This window comes from Centropristis striata, chromosome 6, assembly GCF_030273125.1.
Source record: "Centropristis striata isolate RG_2023a ecotype Rhode Island chromosome 6, C.striata_1.0, whole genome shotgun sequence".
In the NCBI taxonomy this organism is placed as follows: domain Eukaryota; kingdom Metazoa; phylum Chordata; class Actinopteri; order Perciformes; family Serranidae; genus Centropristis; species Centropristis striata.
Window position 1 is genome coordinate 7349004 of NC_081522.1, and position 19326 is coordinate 7368329.

Here is a 19326-nt window from a genome sequence, read left to right on the forward strand (position 1 = left end):
TGTTAAAATACCAGCTGGTTCTTTTAGCATTTGTGGAGAAATGACAAAACAATGACGTAACCTGCCCACCCACACTTGGGGGGTCGTGTGGTAGTAAAGTTAAGAAAAAGAAAAGTAAGTAGTAGTAGTAGTAAGTACACCAGCATTTAGCCTTTGAAGCATGTTAAAGTCAAGCCCATTAGTGGTGTGAATTTTCAAGAAAATAATTTTTTAATGAAACTTGAGTTTTTGTCTTTATTTTTATAATATATTGGGGGTTTGTGCAGGACAACGCTAACTGACCAACAGAAACAAAAGTTGAAAACACTATCTGCCGTCACTTAACACAATTTATTTTTTAAATTGATTGAATTGGGAAGAATTTGTTGATTTGAAAGAATATTATTAGAAGAATGAATGAACTAAAGGTTGTAGCTAAACACTGTGAAACCTTGATTGTACAGTCAATAAAAGGTGAACAACATGAGCTCCACAAAGCTACAACTTTATTGCTCCACTATCTGGAAACTGCATGCAAGCAAAGCTAATACACAAACACACATAAACATAAATGAAAAGGCCACAGAATCCAGCATGTTGAGCGATCATGTTTTTCCTCTGCATTGTCACACATTACACATAATGTTCCTGTATTCCAAGATGATATTGCTCAATAAGTCAAAGGCATTATCGTCAGTGTAAAGATAAACTCATTCTTTATAAACACATCGTTTGAGGGAGGTCCTGGAGCAGTCTAGGTATATTTATTCTCTCTTTCCTTAGCTTGTCCATGCAGTTACTTTGTGTTGCCCATATCTCAGGTCATCTATTATTTAGCCCTTGGATGGTCCAAGGGTGACACTGTCTGTTGTACCTCAGTACTGCTACACTCTGATCGCACCACTGCAATTCACTGCCCTGCACACAAGATGGCACTGACAGAGTGAGAACCATTCAGTGGCATGAAATAAAGGTAAAAACAAATAATTTATTTTAAATAAAAAATGTCTTACATTTTTAATTCTATATTTTGTTATATTTTTCCCCATACTTGTTCATATAATATTTGTATCCCTTATATTTTTTATATTCTAGGATTTAAACTTGATGTGCTGTTCCAGTTCTTGCAGTCTTGTTGTTGCAGCAAAAAATTAACATGGCAGACTTTTCATGTAATCAGTGCACAGGTGCATTAACGATGGCTGCATTCAATCAGGTGCATCAGTTGTAGGGCTCTGGCATTGTGCATGCTTATTCCTGACTGGGACATTTAATGGAATGGAGCCATCCTTAATGCATCTGGTAGATAAAGATAAAATGTCTGCCATGAAAAGGGTCTCTTATACACTGGTGGCTGTGTAATGACACCGCACATGCTCGATCGTAATGTAGTCAGTTGTTAAACAACATTAAAACAAACTTTTAATGTAAATTTATCATGCAAAGGGTGTGAATGATTATTATTGAGCCAACAGATGTAATGAATGAATCTTTAGAGGGAACATATTTCAATATGACTCATGAATGTCTGATTTGAAAGACAGGCAAGGTCAATATAAGATGGAATTATGCAACAAATGAATCCCAGGAGAGCTCTGTGGGAACAATAAGGCCAGTTTTTCTGCAGTCCATTCGAATCCTGGCACAGCTACTGCAAGCGATTCCATTTAGTCTAAGGCATTAGTGTGTCTATATGGTGCAGTCATGGCCAAAGTGAATAAGCCTCTGAGAGCTTTGTAATGCATCACCCATCTGGATCTTTTAGAGAAAGGACTTCCACTATTTCACTGCCCTTATCCCGAGAGACTCACTATATGTGTGTCAGAGTCTGAGTGTCTGTGTGTGCACAGCAGGCGAGTAGGTGTGTGTTCGTACAATGAGCGTTTATTACTTTCATTCTTGGCTGGGCACATGTTTTAATGACTCTTATTTTCCTGATGGCACTTTAGGAAATGACAACTTGTGGGCAATACAAAGTAATTACATTTCCTGTGTCTGTACCCAGAAGAAATCTAGTATTATTAATAATGAATAGAGTGTTGGAGGCCCTCTCGCACAGCAGATGTGACATGGTTCCACTGCAGAGCAATTGCCCGCCTTTGTTTTATTGACAACAGCCACCTATTAGCTGTACACTGTGGGCCTATGAACGAGCGATGCGGATTGGAGGCAGATAAGGGCCTATTTGTCAAAATGCACCGTTTTGCATGAATCATAATTAAAACAAAACATGTTATTGGCATAAATGAGGAGAGGATTGATATAACAAATATGTTGGTGTTAATCTGGAGTCCTTGGGAAGGAGCTGAGCACCACATAGAATCTAGAACTGTCCCTGTAATCCTATCTGCTGGCCTCCACTTCAACATGCCAGCATAGCCAACAAAAGACTTTCCCAGTGATGCAAGGGATTGGCTGGGTTTGTTGTGGACTTGGGATCGCCTCTGAGCAGGCCGTAACGAAAAGACTTCGATTCATGTCCATCTGGCAGGAAATTTATTAGCATTCAGGGAAAATGTAACTGTTTATCCTCCTCTGTTTTTTTTTTAGAAAACAAAAAATCATCACTAGCATGGCATGGCTGCTGATAAAACGGTTATGTTTCAAAATGGTAATTGGTCCCATGGATGAAGAAGATGCAAGACGCATAAACAAACATTCAAAGCAGAAAGCATCTGTGCTCTATAAAAAGGCATTAACAAGGCTGAGTCACACAGACAGCCAAGCACTCTATTTTAATTTATTTTTGTGCCACCTGCCGAAAAGCCAAACTTCAACTTTACTGGGTGACTTAACTAATTGAAAGAACGAAACTGTATGCTTACTGGAGGTCATAACTCTGATCATAGCACAATTTTAAGCATTTATGGCTCACTGGTAAACCTAAAGCTTTGATGCAGTTGGTGTTTTCTCTAACGACCTCTGTGCTTCAGATGAGGACAGATCAGACAGATGGTTTGGAAGAGGAGTAAAGGAGGCCGTCTACGTCAAACTGGAACAACCATTCCTGAACAGAGGGAGCTGTCTTGACATCCCCTCCCAGGCAGTTTCACAGCGAGTTATACTTTAACTCATTAGACTCACAACTATAATGATTGCCATTTGACTTTGAGAACTTCTGTGACCTCATGTTATAATGTGAACCCACCAAAGAGCTTTAAATGCTTAGGGACTCTCCACCTGTCAGAAGAACAGATGAAGCCTCTTGGATGAATGCTGGAACGTCGTCAAGACTAGCAGGCAGCAAATCCAGATGCTTTACTACTACTTCTGCACCATTTTATATCTCTGACTTTTATAAAGGCCACATAGTACCGCAATAATTGGAAGTAGTAGGGGGGTGGAATCCAAATATATCAATAATGCTTATATTATTTATCTTCTTACCCTTTTAACCTTAATTCAACTCAATTGAGTTTGACTGTAATAATGTTCGACTGAAAATAAAATATAAATCAGACAGATTTAATATTGCAGCAACCTCTCACCCAAGGATAAATGTGCGCTTTCTCCCAATTAAAGATCTTTTTGGTCAGGCTCTCCTCTGGCAACCCTACAAGGCATTTCACACTTCTGCTCTATAAGACATGAGTCCCATCCCGTGCCCCCTTCAGCAGCCCACTTTGCAGGATATTTATGCATCCCAAGAAAGAACCACGGCTCAGTTGTGGATAGCATTACTGACAGGGGAATCCTTAAAACCCCATACTCCTGCAGCATAAAATTATATTGAGCCCAGCACTGAATTGTAAAGTTTTGAAAATCCAAGGTCAGGACACAATTTTTATATTATTCATCACAGGCCCTAACACTCTTCCTACTGACTCCAATACTGGCAATTCTTCCTCCGTAATGCTCATATATTTTCATTAAAAACTTAGGGATTTAAAATGAGTTTACTTCAAAGAAGTTGACCCAAACATCTTTATAATTAGGTTGCTTTGCTGTTCACATTGCTTTTTAAAAATATATTAAACACAGCTGCTTGGTTAGTGGCCCTTATACTCTACATGGCTATGGAAGTCATGAGATGTAGTTTAAAGAGATATAAAGTCCAATTAGGAGACAGTATATTTAATGTTCAAACTGATACTTTTTTTATGTTTCAGACTGCATCTCAACTTTTTTGGAATCAGGGTTGTATTTGGTAACAAATAATGTTGAAAACCTATTTCTTTAGCCTCTTACAAGCATCGGGGCAATTAAGGCAGTTTTTGCCAAACGATTTTGCTGATTTCACTTGAGAGATTTACTTGTCTTATTAAGATTTAAAATCAGAATCTGATTAAAGTTGTTGGGTTGTTTGTCACAGATACCGCTGTCAAAATATGCTCAAACTTCACAGTCCTAAAGAGCCAATTTTTGAGCATTAAACTGTAATAAACCTTTTTTCACGGCAGGCGTTACTAACTAATATCATTAACAATAGCTCTGTTCCTTTTAGGTTCCAGTCAGCCATGCCATTGAGCCAGCAGGCAATGAAACCGGTAGACATTCATTGGAGTTACACCTTTCCTGTTACATTATAAAATATACCTTGTCAATAATTAATTAGAATCAGGTGTGTCAGAGAAGCATGCAGGGCAGTAGTTCTAGTGAAGCAGGTTTGGACACCACAATTTTAAAAGAAGTAGGTATATTTGGGACTTGAAACAGTTTTCAGTTGCTTTAAATATAATATAATTATGTTAAAGATTTGTTTTGTAGGTCCCTTCTTTCCAAATAACGTTCATATACGTTTTTGAAATGTAACAGGGGGAAAAAAACCTCATTTCGTAGCCTACTAACCAGGACTGGTTCTAGGCAGCATATATGAGGGGGCAGTCAGAAATGTGAAGGGGGCATCATGTGTACACATCATGCTCCAGCACTTTATTTTCTGTGCTTATAGTAACAATGCTTTCTTCATTGAAAGGGGTCTATGTGTCCAACCCCAACCTGGAGAAGTGGATTGCACTTTGTCAGGCCTCTACCTTCACACCTGTCCAGGTGTCCCACCTGAAGACTAGGCTCCTGCTGGTTTAGCTCTTAAGGTCACTGAGGCACGCAAACCCCTGACCACAATAAGGTGGCAATCCTTCAGGGGGGGAAACTGAAAAATAAAAATAAAATAAATGAATAAATAAAATAATACATCCTTCATCCAGATTTCAAGCAACAATCGTATCGTGTGTCCCTTTTTTGGCAAATTTTCCGCTACTGCAGATAATTTTGTCAAATTGTAATGTATTCATTTTAATTTGGTGAGTATATTAAAATGTGCTTTCTCAACATCTAAAATTTTGATTTGAGGCGGCAAGACCATGGGCAAGACATATTTAAGGGGGCTCGGCCCCCTCATGCCCCAGCGTAGAGCCGGCCTTGCTACTAACCTTTTTTGTTTTTTAAATTAGTTGCCATGGGTTTAATACAAATTGTTGATTTACAGAAGAATTTAGTCGATAGTACTACCAAAATTTAAACCCACGTGTACATTAGCCATCCTTTGTTAAAAACCGACAAACTATATATGTTTTAAATGCATGTAATCTAGCATTTAACAGGAATTAATGTCTCTATTTAACCTGTAATAGTTGTTTCCAGGAAAGCAACCAGGAATTTTCCGGCCTGTACGATAATGTTTTTTTTTCCTTCAGGGAGGGATTGAGGGGCACTGACTGACTGTAGACATTTTCCTCTCTTGACAACAGGCGTGGTTGCAAATCAATATGAGCAGCCCATTTTGACTTCGACAGTGTTGTCTCATTTCCGGCCACAAGGGGGCTTCATTGTCCCTCTTTCTCCTCCTCGCTTGTCGACAGGTTTCCCTCCCTTCCCCTCCTCTCTCTCTCCACTCCTCCTTCAGCGGCCGCAGCTCTCATTCACGCTGCTGTAGGAGCGTCTGTTCAGCTGGTGAGGCAGCGGCAGCTCGCTTTGTGCATCCTCTGTTACCCACCTGTGCCGCGGATGGTGCTGATGGAGCAGACCTTGCGTCACATGGAATAATTTCTTCCACTGTTACATTTTTTCTTCTCCTATCCGGATTTGTTTTTTTGCATCACTGGGCATCTAAAGTTGTGATGATGCCTCCGCTCAGCATTTGGGATTGGTAATAGCCTTCTGCGCGAGGGTGATACATCATTCGCATGTGATTGAACAATACTGTCTCTCGGAAGTGGACAAAACATGGACTAATTTTTTTTTTATACATTCACCATGGGATTATTACAGCTATTTCTGGTTCTCGGCATATTTTGCGCCTCCTCAGGTAGGACACAGGGCTGTCACTGATTGTACAGTAACCATCTCTAGCAACATGTAGCCGATAAGATGAGATACAGATAATTACATGATGTGTTGTTGTGAATAATTTGCCACCCAGGCTTCGCAGAAATAATCAGACCTACTTGATCCAGCAGCTTGTAAACAGTGCAGTAACCTCCCATCTCTTCCACTGACACCAGTAGAGGGATATTTTATAGCATCACAGGTGTCCTTGCCTGCTAATAACAATGACAATCTTGTTTTTTGTGTTTGCACATTAGTTGTAGGTTTTGGGGTTGACCCTGCCCTGCGCATCAGCGTGTTTGATGAACTAACGCTTGGAGAAGGCTTTGATGGAGTTACTCAGGTCCAGGGCTTCCACAGCGAGTCTAGAGCTTTCCACTTCCAAGGTACAGTAAAACACAATCCTTGTATTTTTGTGCATAGATGGAAGATAAAATGTGTCCTGGTGAGGTGATCTGCATATGAAGCAAAATGCTTTTAATGAAAATTGCCTGGCACACACACTGCTGTCCTTTTAATATTCTGTTTAAACAACTTGTAAGAGCAACTATACAGTCCATTAATCCGCAGATGAGCCCCTGCAGAGAGATGCCTGGTGTAAAAATGTCAGATTACGTGATAATACTTTAGTCCTTCTGCTGGTATTTGATTCTTACTGTCCATGCAACTGGGTAAGAGACTCTTAGCAGCATTTGGATATGCAGTTTTCCTCTATAACAGGACTTAGCTTGGGGGGCCCTCAGACTGCCACCTGCCCTAACAATAGGCAATGTTAGGTCTTCATGAAAAAGTGGGGTGAGCAGGGCGAGCAGAGGGGGAGAGATGGGTGAATCACGCAAAGAATCATAGACAGACTTAGCATAATCAGATTAGGCAGGGACAAAACCCTGCGTTCACGGAGATGTATGATGTGAGTGAATGGGCCCCTCGATAGAATTTACCCACTGGTGATCTTCTGGAGTGTTAAAGCAGTTTCAACACTTACACGCTGTAACCAAAATATGAATGGGCTGAAGAGTGAGTCAGATGTCCGTTCTGTCAGTTGTACAGCGATGTGTAGGCTAAATCTGTTATCTATGGCATTTAGTAAATGGCACTGTGCAAAATGGAGTTGTCAAAGCTGCGGTCGTGCTTGACTTTTTCTATGCACTGTTTTGCCAGTGTTACATCTCTGTCATTTGATGTCAGACTCTCATTACAATCCAAATGAGACTGTTAACAGCCCCATCACAAGGATGGAGATGTCTATCATAACCCAGCCAAAAGTAGCAACAGAGGAAATTACTTTTGGCTCCACAGATCAGCGGAAAAAACCAAAGACATGACAACAATCAAATCTTCACAAGGAGGATCTCAACATGGACCACCAAAGTGACAGTGTTGTTTTGGGACAGAGAAACACCACAATCATTTGTCGACATTTTTTTCCCTCTTCCCTCCTCCTTCCTGATATCTTCTAATCTCCCTGCACAGCCGCTGAGACAGCAGCACTTCTGCATGGAGCAGCAACTCCAGCATCTCTGTGAAGGCAGGCCATTTGATGTCCTCTGTGTAGACAACACTTAGAAGTGCTCTACCCAGGCAGGTAGCAAGAGGGAGGGAGAGGGACTACAAGGAAGAATTGCAGAAAGAGGGAGAGAATAAGAGAAACAAAGGCAGTTATAGAAAGAAGCTCCCACAGCTTTTGTCACAAAATGAAAAACACGACTGGCACCTCTCCGTCATTACACCATTATTTTTCTGCATTACCTTTGCTAAGTACATTCAGCTACCCGGGCGGAGAAGGCGCCGTGTTATTTATGGCAGAGCTCGCCTCCATCCTTCATTTGGGATGTCTATGTTAAGTCAATGATGTTGGGTGAGGGGGAGGCAGGGAGAGGCGTACCGGCAACCTGGGCCTCTGCTTGTTTGTGATCAAAAATAGACAAGGAGAGGAACATATAGTGTAGAGGTGCAGGAAGAACGAGTGCGATAGGAGAGAAAGAAGCTGAGATATATTAAGAGAATGAAAGGAGGGAAGAGAAACAGGGAGCAGAGCTGTCTGCCAGCTGTTTGATAGACTGTGCTGATTCCACATGTATGGATGCTTGGCTGGTTGGGACCAGCAGACAGGCCCACGGTGACATTCCGACGCTCATTAGATAGCAGGCAGAACACATCCATGGCTGTCCCCTCCGCTGCCTGCCTGCCTGCCCGAAGGGAAGGCTGTTATCTCTGGGTGCTGGGTGGAGGCAGGAGGAGGGGTAGCTGCTGAAAGCTGAACGAGAAGAAGCAGGGGGAGAGTGCAATTCACAGTATAGCAATGTGTATATGTGCATGTGTGTGGATAAGCAATTGTGGTGTTCACATTGCTATTCACTATATCTCTGTATCTCTGTCTGCCACAGTATGTTTTTTTGTGTGTCTGAGAAAGAAGAGAGCAGTGAGCAGAGGGGGGGATTGCTGTTTAGCGCACCCCTGCTGATGCTTTTGAAGGTAGCTGTCAGTGCTACATTGCATGGCATTAGGAGAGGTGGACCTCAGGGACAGGCATAATAGAGAGGGAGAAAAGCCCCCGGGCTAGGCTCCTCTTATGTCCTGATGCCCGGTGATACTCGGCCACGCCACAAAATCATCACATCATTAGCACTTCCCCCACAGTTTTTAATATCTAGACATCCAGATATCTATCTGTCTCTGTATAAACAAGCAAAGGGGCCACACCCAGAAGCACTCCCTCCCTTCCCCCAACACACATACACCAACAGTGTCTCCCTGTCTGGCTACAAGCGTATGGACCGAACTCATTCAAAGTGCAAACAACACAATTGCTAGAAGCATCCTTTCAGCTACAGAGCAAGACTCCTGTAATTGTATCTCTCTGTGTGTGTGTATGTGAAGCAAGTCGCAAGCATGTTCTTACTCAGACTGTTTGAACACTGCCAGGGAGGTGTTTCTGTGTATGTTGTGGTGATTATGTCCCTGACTGCAGCGACACTGAAGTGTAACAGGATGGAAGAGACTCATTTATAATACAGCAACACTATGTGTGTGCAGGAGAGAGGAAAACCAAGGGACTATGTGTGAATGTGAGTTTGTTATCCTGCTTTAATGTGTGTGTGTAACACGTTGAATAGAAATGACAGTTGTATTTTTCCACCATAGGGGCTACACTTGCCAGCTGCTAGTAGTACCTATATGATACACTGGAGTATAGGCTGTATGGAAGGATGTAATGCAATGGGTAGAAGGGCTGCTTAGTCCTGCAGATCCCAGATTTAAGCGCCTATAACAGAAAGCGGCTTCTGTACTCTGCTGAATTGTACTGAGCAGGTTCAAAGGGGGGCTATTTCATAGCGAACTCCTCACTGAAAGGAAAGAAAGAAAGCAAAATGAGAATTTACCTACAGGAATCAATAAGGTAATTAATGCAGCTGCCTGATTGGTCTTCAATCTTCCCAAATTTTCACACACAACACCCCTCCTCCGCTCCCTCCACTGGCTACCGGTGGCTGCGCAGATACGCTTCAAGACTCTAGCTCTGGCGTACTCTGCTGCTAATGGTTCAGGTCCTACTTACATCCAGGACCTTGTCAAACTCTACACCCCTGCCCGTCCTCTCCGCTCTGCATCAGCCAAACAGCTGGCAACTCCCACCCTGCGTGGGTCAACTCGCCTCAAAACCACTTCCAGACTTTTCTCTGTCTTGGCTCCCAAATGGTGGAACGAGCTCCCCACCGACATCAGGACCTCAGACAGCCTGTACATCTTCCACCGCAGGCTGAAGACCTGTCTCTTCCAACAATACGTCGGTTAAGTCATGGTCACCTAACAGATATATTTAAAAAATTATTCTGTTCTCTTCTTTTCTTCTTTAACATATAGCACTCCTTTAGCAATGACAGTTAGCTCTTAAAGTTATGTACTTACTCGATTCCTATGGTCTATGTCTAGTACCATCAGGTTGAATGCACTTATTGTAAGTCGCTTTGGACAAAAGCGTCTGCTAAATGACATGTAATGTAATGTAATGTGATTAACACTGACAAAATAGGCTAGTATAACATCCATGCTAAACTTCTACTCTTTATGCTCTAAGGTGATTCGACTCCTGCCAAATGAATCACACAGAGCACCTATGGCTGCCATGTTCAGTGTGTTTTGTCATTTGTCTCATTGCAGTTCCTGTTGCACAATGCAAAACAATTTAAAGAAATATGCTACATTCATGCAAATAAATAAACACACAGTAAATAAAAATCTTTTTTATATCTATTATTTATTCAGTCCCTGATTCCTAACTTGGTTCTGACTAATTTGGATCAATGTTTGAGAGCTGTTTAGATAGAGACGGATGGAATTAGTGGCTGAGATAACAAATCATGTTATCACGCCAAAAATGGGGCGAAAATTAGTGTGTCCGCCTGAGTGTCATGTTTACTTCACTGCAGAATGGGACTGGAGCCCATGACTACTGCAGCGTCACTTGTCCCTGGAATTAATGCCATTAAGGACTAGGATAAAAGCCAGTTCTTAGTGGGATTTTTTTGTCCAATGGGAAAATGGACTTTTATATTATATCATTGTTGGACATTAAAGCATTTTTCATTAGATATAAGTTGGATACTCTTATATTCAAAGTTATTGTTCCTTCTTTTCTTCTGATTTAAGGAATAATCCAATCTTAACCCATCTTCAAAGAGTGAATCTGAAAACAATCCTGATGTGTCCATATGTACAGCAAGATTGCTGCTTGTTTGAAATTGTTCCTTCTTTCTGTACTGCCTACAAAAAGATCCCATCCTTTGCAATACAGCAAACAGGAACAAGAAAATCCACAGTCCTTACTCTGTGTAAAAAAGTGCTCCAAAGTTTAGCTGAAGCGAATATTTCTGCAGTCAGCGTCAAACAAATCAGTTGGGTTTTCCAAGACTTTTTAGTATGAAATTCCCTCTATGTCCCTCCACAGAGAGTGTCTCCTTGCTGAGCCGCAGCAGAGGGATAGTAACATAAAGTGAGAATTTGGTTCTGAAAAGACGGTAACTTTTGAAAATACCCAACTGATTTGTGACTGCAGAAGTTTCACTTTAGTTTAAGCTGAACTTTAATATTTTTGCACAGAAGGAGGAATGTGAATTTTGTCCCCCATCTCTTGCATCAAAGTGACTGGAGGAATGCTCACTTATAGGCATGCAGGTGATGTATTAGGATTGACTTGAAACAAGTGACCTAACCAGGAGGATGTAATGAGAATTTTTGGTAACACAATGTACCGATCTACCATTGTCAGAAAAAAATCCTGTTGATTTGTTTTAGGGAACATTTTGAAAATTACTTTACAGCTTCGCAGATCTTTTCAATTGTTTAAAGAGAATTTTGAGTCTCTGTGAGAGATCCCTGTGGTCTTTTGGTGGAATTTATCAGTCATCACATTTTAATCTAGATGTAAAAAGCCAGGTGACATTTAGAGGAATTAAGTAAGATATCCTAGCTTAGTCAACACTTGATAAACCAGTCCACACTCATTTTTCCACATTAAAAGCTTATTCCACTTCCTTGTATATATAATGTAAGTTTTGCAGTGTATTCTGTCACCCAAAAAGTTACCCAACCTTTCCTAACTGTTGACTGACATTATCCTCAACTCCCTGTGGTCAAAGCCTGCTTTGCTTGCTGCTTTCTGAGGCGAGCCTGATCCCGAGTTCTACACAGGAGCACCGGTGACCATGGAGGGAGAGATATTTCTATCCCCCCAGGGCAGTTATACAGTTGGGTGGCTGGAAGGCTGTCATTAGCTCTGTGTATGTGTGAATGTCAGACAGGCGGTCACTGGGGAGGTGATCTGAGAATTGGGGAGAAATTGCTGGCCAAAGCAGTCCTGGAGGTGCCCTTGGCTCGGTTTAGTATTTGTTCCAGGAGAGTGGAGCCACAGTGGGGGGAGATGGTTCAGCGAATGCAGATTCACTGTGCGCGGTGGAATATTCAGTAGCACTAAGAACCAGCTTTCAGGAGTCTGCGTTTGCGTGTGTGTATATGCATCCATGTGTGTGTTAGCCAATGTTTCTGCATATCTTTCTAGTTCATCTCTTTCTTTGTGTTGACTCAATGTTTGTTTGGAGCTGTAGGCTAGCCGAAACTGTCTGAGTTATAGTGTGTCTCTGTCCGTGTTGCCGTTTCACCTGTTTGTGTATGTGCGTGTGTACTTGCGTGTGTGCTGACAGTAATGAAGGGTTTGGAGTTTGCTGCCGGTGGAGAGTTTATCATTACTCTAATCCCTCTGGAGAGATATTCTCTTGCCTAAACCTCCCACACATATCCTTCTCCGCACTCAGGCCGGCAGGAAAAATGTTTGAAATATGCCCTGTCATTTTTCAAATGGAAAACATTATGCAATAAGAAAATAGTACGTTTTACTTGGTTTATCCTAGTATTGTGTTTCTTCCTTTGCTGATTGGATCACTGTGTTTTATCAGGTCCCTCTTGGCTCTGTGTGTTCAGGGCTGCTCATGGCTCACTTTCTCTTAACTGGTCGAGAGATGGCTGATTTGCAAAATGTTGTTGAAGAGTTTTTGCAAAGACGTAGGAGGTGTTATTTTGTTCCGGCAATCCACTAGAGACCAAAGAATGAAAGTCCTCATTATTCACATACAAAAGTGTCTATGATCTTCTTATCTAATATCAGTAATGCTGTTTTTAGTCATAATTTCCTCTGGGAAACAATTAGATTAGAATTAAACATGTAATGAACATAAAAATATACTCCCGTCTGTCCTTCAGGGTGGGTTCTTTTTTACTGAAAGAAATGGGAAATTCTGTCTCTTTCCAGTACAAAAACTTTCTGTAAATACAGGTAAAGTGAAAGCAGTGTGTGAGAAAAGGATTGTGTCAAAGCCGGTGTATCTGGACTCTCAAGCTGTGCTTCAGGGCACCTGTTCTAAATGCTAAATGTGTGAGCAAGTGATTGGTGCAGCGCTGCCAATATGCGTCTATGGGAATGCAGTGGTGGGAGTGTGAGGGGATTACAGCTGTGTGGGTACTAGAGGTCAAACAAAATAAGACCACATTAGACAGTTTAAGATTAGAAATGAAGCTGAGGGATGGAGATCGTGGCCTGAGTATAACCACTAAAGCACAATGTACCCAGGAGATAAGATTAGGATGTAGCCGAAAGCTACCCTTCCTAGGGATGCCACTGAGCCTGAGGCTTTTGGAGATCTCTAGTCAGCTGATAAAACTCTGTATGTCTCCAAAACAGTTTTCTCACAATCACCGCTCATCATAGCCAGTAAACAACTAGAATAGATGACAAGAGCTGTGTTATTGTGCCGGAAAAAAATGTGCTGATTGGAATTTTATGTGCTAGATCATCATTTTCAAGTTATTTTGTGTCAGTATCTCACATCAGAGTGGTAGTTAGGAGCAGGTGGCTGCCCCATCCAGGCGCCTGCCAATAGATAATCGACCAAAGGCCCCCTCAGCAGGACCACATTGATTTGGCAGAAGGGAAAGCTGGCCCTCTCATCACAGCAAAAACTCATCCGCTGCTCTTTCATGTATGTTTTTCAGGAATGCAGCGATGTTGTCGCTATAGCTGTCTTAATCTTCGTTTGAGTGCATGTCAAGAGATCATCGTACTTTTCACACAGGCAGCTCTACACAGACCAATCTCATCACTCCACCTAAATGAGAAGATGTCTCCACCCTCCAATCCCCCAAAGTCCAATTTGAAGCAACCCCATTCCCCTCTAAGTATTAAGACTGGTGATGAGAGTCATCCACTCATAGATCAAAGGCTCATGGCCGCCATGCTGGGAGCAGCCCAGTGGTAGAGGTTCCTCAGTCCTTACCATCCCCCCCGCCTCATCAGCTTCCTCAGTATGGACTCCGCCCTGACACCTGCTCCCACTGCGCTAATTTCGCTCATGATTGAGATGTCAGCCCTTTACTCTCTGTTCAACACATGGCATGGACCGACCAGCGCATACAGTCATAGACATTGAAAATCCCGTTTTGCTCGTGCTTCTCTTCACTTCAAGAGTGGAAAATAACTGCATAGACCATCTTTCAACAAAAAAAATAATCAAAAGGGATCCAACTGTAGCTGTAATTACAATTCAGTAATTTGGATCAAATCACCCTTCAAAACAAAAATAATTTCCTATCATTTCTGGGATTATTGTCAACAGTGGTCATTTGGATTTGGTTATTAAGTGGGATCTGTTGATGGCAGCAGATTATTGCTAGGCAGAACTCATGTTGCAGTCATTGGACCATCTGTCCCACCTCAGCCAATGACACTGGAATGATTTTCCACTGGCAATGCAAAATGCATGAAACTGTGCCCTGTGCATCTCCTTTAGTGAGCCCTTTTGTTTAGAGCGAAATGACTCAAAATATGTCTCTGATGGACTTAAAAGCCTCCAGGAGGAAAAAGGTTAATGCTAGCTCAGTAAGTCCAGAGTGAATGTATAAGAAGAGAAGTCTGAAAACATGCTGCCATTGTATCCTATATAACTGATGAGTACACTGGGAGTGCCAGTCGCCATCATGACAAAGCTTGCTGTTTCACATTGCATTGTGTTAATTGGTTACTTACCCACCAGCTGGAAGTAATGTTAATACACTGAGGAAAAGCCGCCACGCTAGCTTCCTGGAGCGCTTAAGTGTGCCAGGGCATCTTGCATGCATCCCGTAGCTGGAAGTGAACTCTTTGATGTGATTGCTTCTGAGAAACGTCATCATTTATTGATGCTTCCATTAAAGTAGCATAGATGTCTGTGTAGCATTGGAGAAGAGGAAGGGGGCACACTGGTGCAAACAGCAGCTTACGAGCTAACTACACAGAAAATGCCCTCCCATCCACACCAGCACCATTAGCCTGTATCTTCTTCTCCCCAAACCCTTTGCCTCACATCTCTTGCTCCTACTGCAAGCAAAGGGGAAAGTGTTTTATCCGTTGATCCAAATTTTGAGAAAGCTGATACATGCAAACATGTTTGGTATAGAGCAGGGGTGTCAAACTCAAATACACAATGGGCCAAAATCTAAAACTTGAATAAAATTGCGGGCCAACATTGAACAAATAAACCTTTTAATATATACCAAACATGGTTTGCTTGAACATTAAATATGGAACCAGCAACGCTTATAAACATACAATATATAACTAAATAGTGCAGACATGCAAAATCAAATTTCAAATAAAAAACACATCAATTTCATTAATTTACAATAATATAATAATTTGGTATTGCCTCGGGGGCCAAATAAAATTACACTGCGGGCCAAATTTGGCCTGTGGGCCAGAGTTTGACACCCCTGGTATAGAGCCTCACCAGTGTATCACTGGCCTATCACAGATATATGAGTATCTTTTCAGTATCAGTGGGTATGTTTTTCAATATGTACCGATATTAGAACTTTTTTTTACACAACAATGAATCAGAAAACAATGCTTTCTTTATCTAAATGATCAGCAATTTACTGTTACTGGTAGTACTAATGTTTATTTAGCTTTTTTTTTAATTAATTTATTTTCTCAGTAATAGTTTCTAGAATTGGTTAACAATGTAATACACTGTATGTTTAATGTATAATAATTAAACATGAATAGTCTTTGATAAAGTTTAAAAGAGCAGCCTACTGAATAACTTTGCAAATCATATCAGAACAAATTTGGCGCACAATCCACATGGAAAACTTATTTTTTCATTATGGCTCATAAATTCACTATATCGGTAATAAGAAAAAGAAAAAAAAACTAAACAACCATTCACATTGGTCAGGTGGTAGTTTCAATATTTGGTAGTTTTTAATCTAATGGTTTTAACAAATGTACTTCAAGTTTAGTTTGAGCTGAATGACCTGATCTTGAAACCACTTCAAAGTAACTCACTAGTTTGCTCAGTATATTTCAGTAATACGATTTTTTAGCAGCTTTATTGGACAAAGTGTTAATAAGTGTCATAAGTGTGTTTTAGTGGGTTTAGCCTTGATTTTTCATTTATGAATTCAAATTCATCAAGAGTGCATGTGAATTCATGAAATATTTACAGCTCATGGCCTGGAAATCCCAGCCGAATGGTCTGTAGTTCTGTACAGCAAATTTTCCTGTTTCCTTCTATCTCTAAAATGTCAGTACCATCTCCATTAGGAGGCTGGCTCCTTATGGCGTTAATAATAGAAAATGTAAAAAAAAAAAAAAAAAAAAAGCAATGGAAGGGCCTATATCTGTCTAAATGTCAAGCCAAATTTTACCAGTTGGTCAGGGTATCACCTCACAGTGACTATCTGTGTGTGAACGGGTGAATGAGAGGTGAATTGTAAAGCGCTTTGGATAAAAGCACTATATAAATGCAGCCATTTCCCTTTTATCCATTTACATAATATCTGATATTTCTGTCTTCATTCTAGGGTCTGCCAGGGAAGTGATGGCTCCTGTTGAAGTCTCAGAGCAAATGGTCCAGAAGCTGAGAGGCAAGAATGAATTTACTGTGCTGGCGACCCTCAAGCAAGATCACCTCAACTCCGGGGTCATCCTTTCCATTCATCACTCTGAGCACAGGTATGATCAGCTCACATTTCACATCATAATATGATTTTAAAAAACTGATTTAATACAGAAGAAAAGGGCTAGGCCCTGCCATTTATTCCAAATATAAACAGATGTTTTTATTTGGATATACTGCATAGAGATCAAATTAAAATAATGAGTAAATCAGTGTTGTATTCAATGTGAAAATACATTTTGAAAATATGTATAATGTGAAGTTAATTTGAGATGCATATTTTAGTAGCGGGAGACAGAATGAGAGCTCCAAATGTCACATGGAGTGCAGCAAAGCTGTTGAAAACTCCACTGATAAACCCCAATAAAACATGTTTTCTTAATTTTGGTACCTTTCCCTGTTTTGTCACATCAGCAGTTTGTAATATGTTGATTGAAACCTGAATATTTGTATCTGATGAGCATTTAGATGTTTTACACGCCAGCCGAATAAACAAAGCAAATCACCCTGTATGCAAACGCATTATTCACAGTCCATCAAGGATCCAAACATTGAGTCTGGAATCGTGGATGAAAAACTGATGAGACACTAACTGCAGTTAGCATGCTAATGTTTTCCATTAGTTTGTGGTAGCTGAGCCGTTGGATGATCAGAACAGCAATCTGAATCCACATAATGCGTTGATTGAACAGTTTGTACATTAAAGTCAGTCCTGAGAAGAGAGCTCGCAGGGATGTTAATGACTTTCCCCGCTGCTGATTAGCTTTCCCAGCCATTCATATCCAACAAAGCAGCACTGCATGGTTTCATTTGGAGACATGGCAAAGACTAATTCAGTGTCAGAAGTGTTAGCTAGTGCATTTAGGAAACTGGGATGAATGTGCATGCATGGCTGGAGGAGAGTAAATCTATTAGATTTGGTTTGCAGATAAATCAACCCCATTGCTTCCCTTGCATGAGTGTCTATTTTTCTTTTGAATAATGTTTCCAGCAAATGACTCTAGTTTAAATAAATCTGTCTTTAAAGGCAGAGGTGAAGAGTCTGTATCGGCAGTTCTTTCCATTAGTGTCACTCTGGTGGGTGAATCTCAGTGGTGTGGAGAAGGGGATTCTGCTAGAATACTAATACGCCAATGTAAAGAGTTGAACCTCTACATCTGGGTTATTGTCGTGTGTTGCTGATGTTGCACTTAGCAGCAATATAGTGCCATTGTGCTCGACTAGTGATGTGATTAAATTGTAAATGGTGTTGCAAATCTGGAGAGATATGTGTGCACTGCTTGGAAATGAGTGGCGTGTATCTGTCAGCACTGTGCAGAGAGGAGCCCTGAGTTAGACACTTTGGTGATGCGTTCAGGTTTTTGTGCGAGCAGAAATAAAGATTCAGTTCCAGTAATGACAGGGTTCGTACAGGTGCTTGAAATCCTTAAAAATGCTTGAATTTAAATGTATTTTCAAGGTTTAAAAAGTGCTTGGATTTTGGATAAAGTGCTTGTTAATGCTTGAAATTTTTACTGTATTTCTCTTGCAATCTAACTATATCCATCCATAGACTATAGATAATCACATGTTCAATGTAAAAATAATGAGTAGCCTATCTGAAATGAAGACCGTTCCTCCTAAAAGTGTAATACCATCGCTGTTGGTGTGGTTGAGTGAAATCTCCCCCTTTTAGTATGTAAGTACTCATCTTAAATGTGCAATTACAACAGGTGTAAGATACTGGAAAAGCTTGAAAATTTACCTTGAAAGTCCTTGAAAAATGCTTGAATTTGACCACTGCTAAAGTGTACAAACCCTGTAATGAGACTTTAATGCAGGGGTCCCCAAACTACGGTCCACAGGCCACTTCCGGCCCGCCAAAGCAATTAGAGTGGCCCACTTAACTATCCCAAACAATCCCTCTAAACATGGCCTGTTTTTTTTTAATTGCATTTATTATATATTTATTTATAAAATATCCACATGTAATGATTAAGGTAGGCGTTCTAATTAAAATTGACCTTAGTTGTGAATTATTTACAGTAGTAGCTAATTTTCACCCCCTCACACAATGGTATATTCCGATCTACGTGATGCCAAGCCGTAAGCGTCAAGTTTTCGCGGGCAAGGCAAGCTAACGGTAGTGAGTCGGTCAACAAAATGTGGAAACGGTAAATAGATTCTGAATGCAGAATCTATTTTCACCTGCACCTGTTACAAAATCATTGTTAACTGGCATCAGCTTGTGTTTTCATTTTCTACAAAATAAAAGGAATATCTGTGGTACTTCAAATAAACATGTGAATACTTTTTATTACTTTTTTGCCAACCAACAAGTGGTTCCAAGGCCAACAAATGATCGTTATACAGTACAGGCCAAAAGTTTGGACACACCTTCTCATTCAATGTTTTTCCTTTATTTTCATGACTATTGACATTGTAAATTCATCAAAACTATTAATGAACACATGTGGAATTATGTACTTAACAAAAAAGTGTGAAATAACTGAAAACATGTCTTATATTCTAGTAAGCAAAGGGTGGCTACTCTGAGGAATCTAAAATACAAGACATGTTTTCAGTTATTTCACACTTTTAAATAATTCCATAT

General features: G+C 40.7%; 1 protein-coding gene across 1 annotated transcript in view; it reads left to right on the plus strand.

Annotated features, from left to right (window-relative positions):
- Positions 1 to 5808: 5808 nt before the first annotated feature.
- The window catches only part of nell2a (neural EGFL like 2a), a 90313-nt gene continuing 76795 nt past the window's right edge, over positions 5809 to 19326 (plus strand). The window contains exons 1-3 of the mRNA XM_059335377.1: positions 5809 to 6226; positions 6504 to 6632; positions 16639 to 16789. Of these exons, the coding sequence (XP_059191360.1) occupies positions 6175 to 6226; positions 6504 to 6632; positions 16639 to 16789 (332 nt within the window). The 5' untranslated portion in view covers positions 5809 to 6174. The remainder of the gene's footprint in view (positions 6227 to 6503; positions 6633 to 16638; positions 16790 to 19326) is intronic.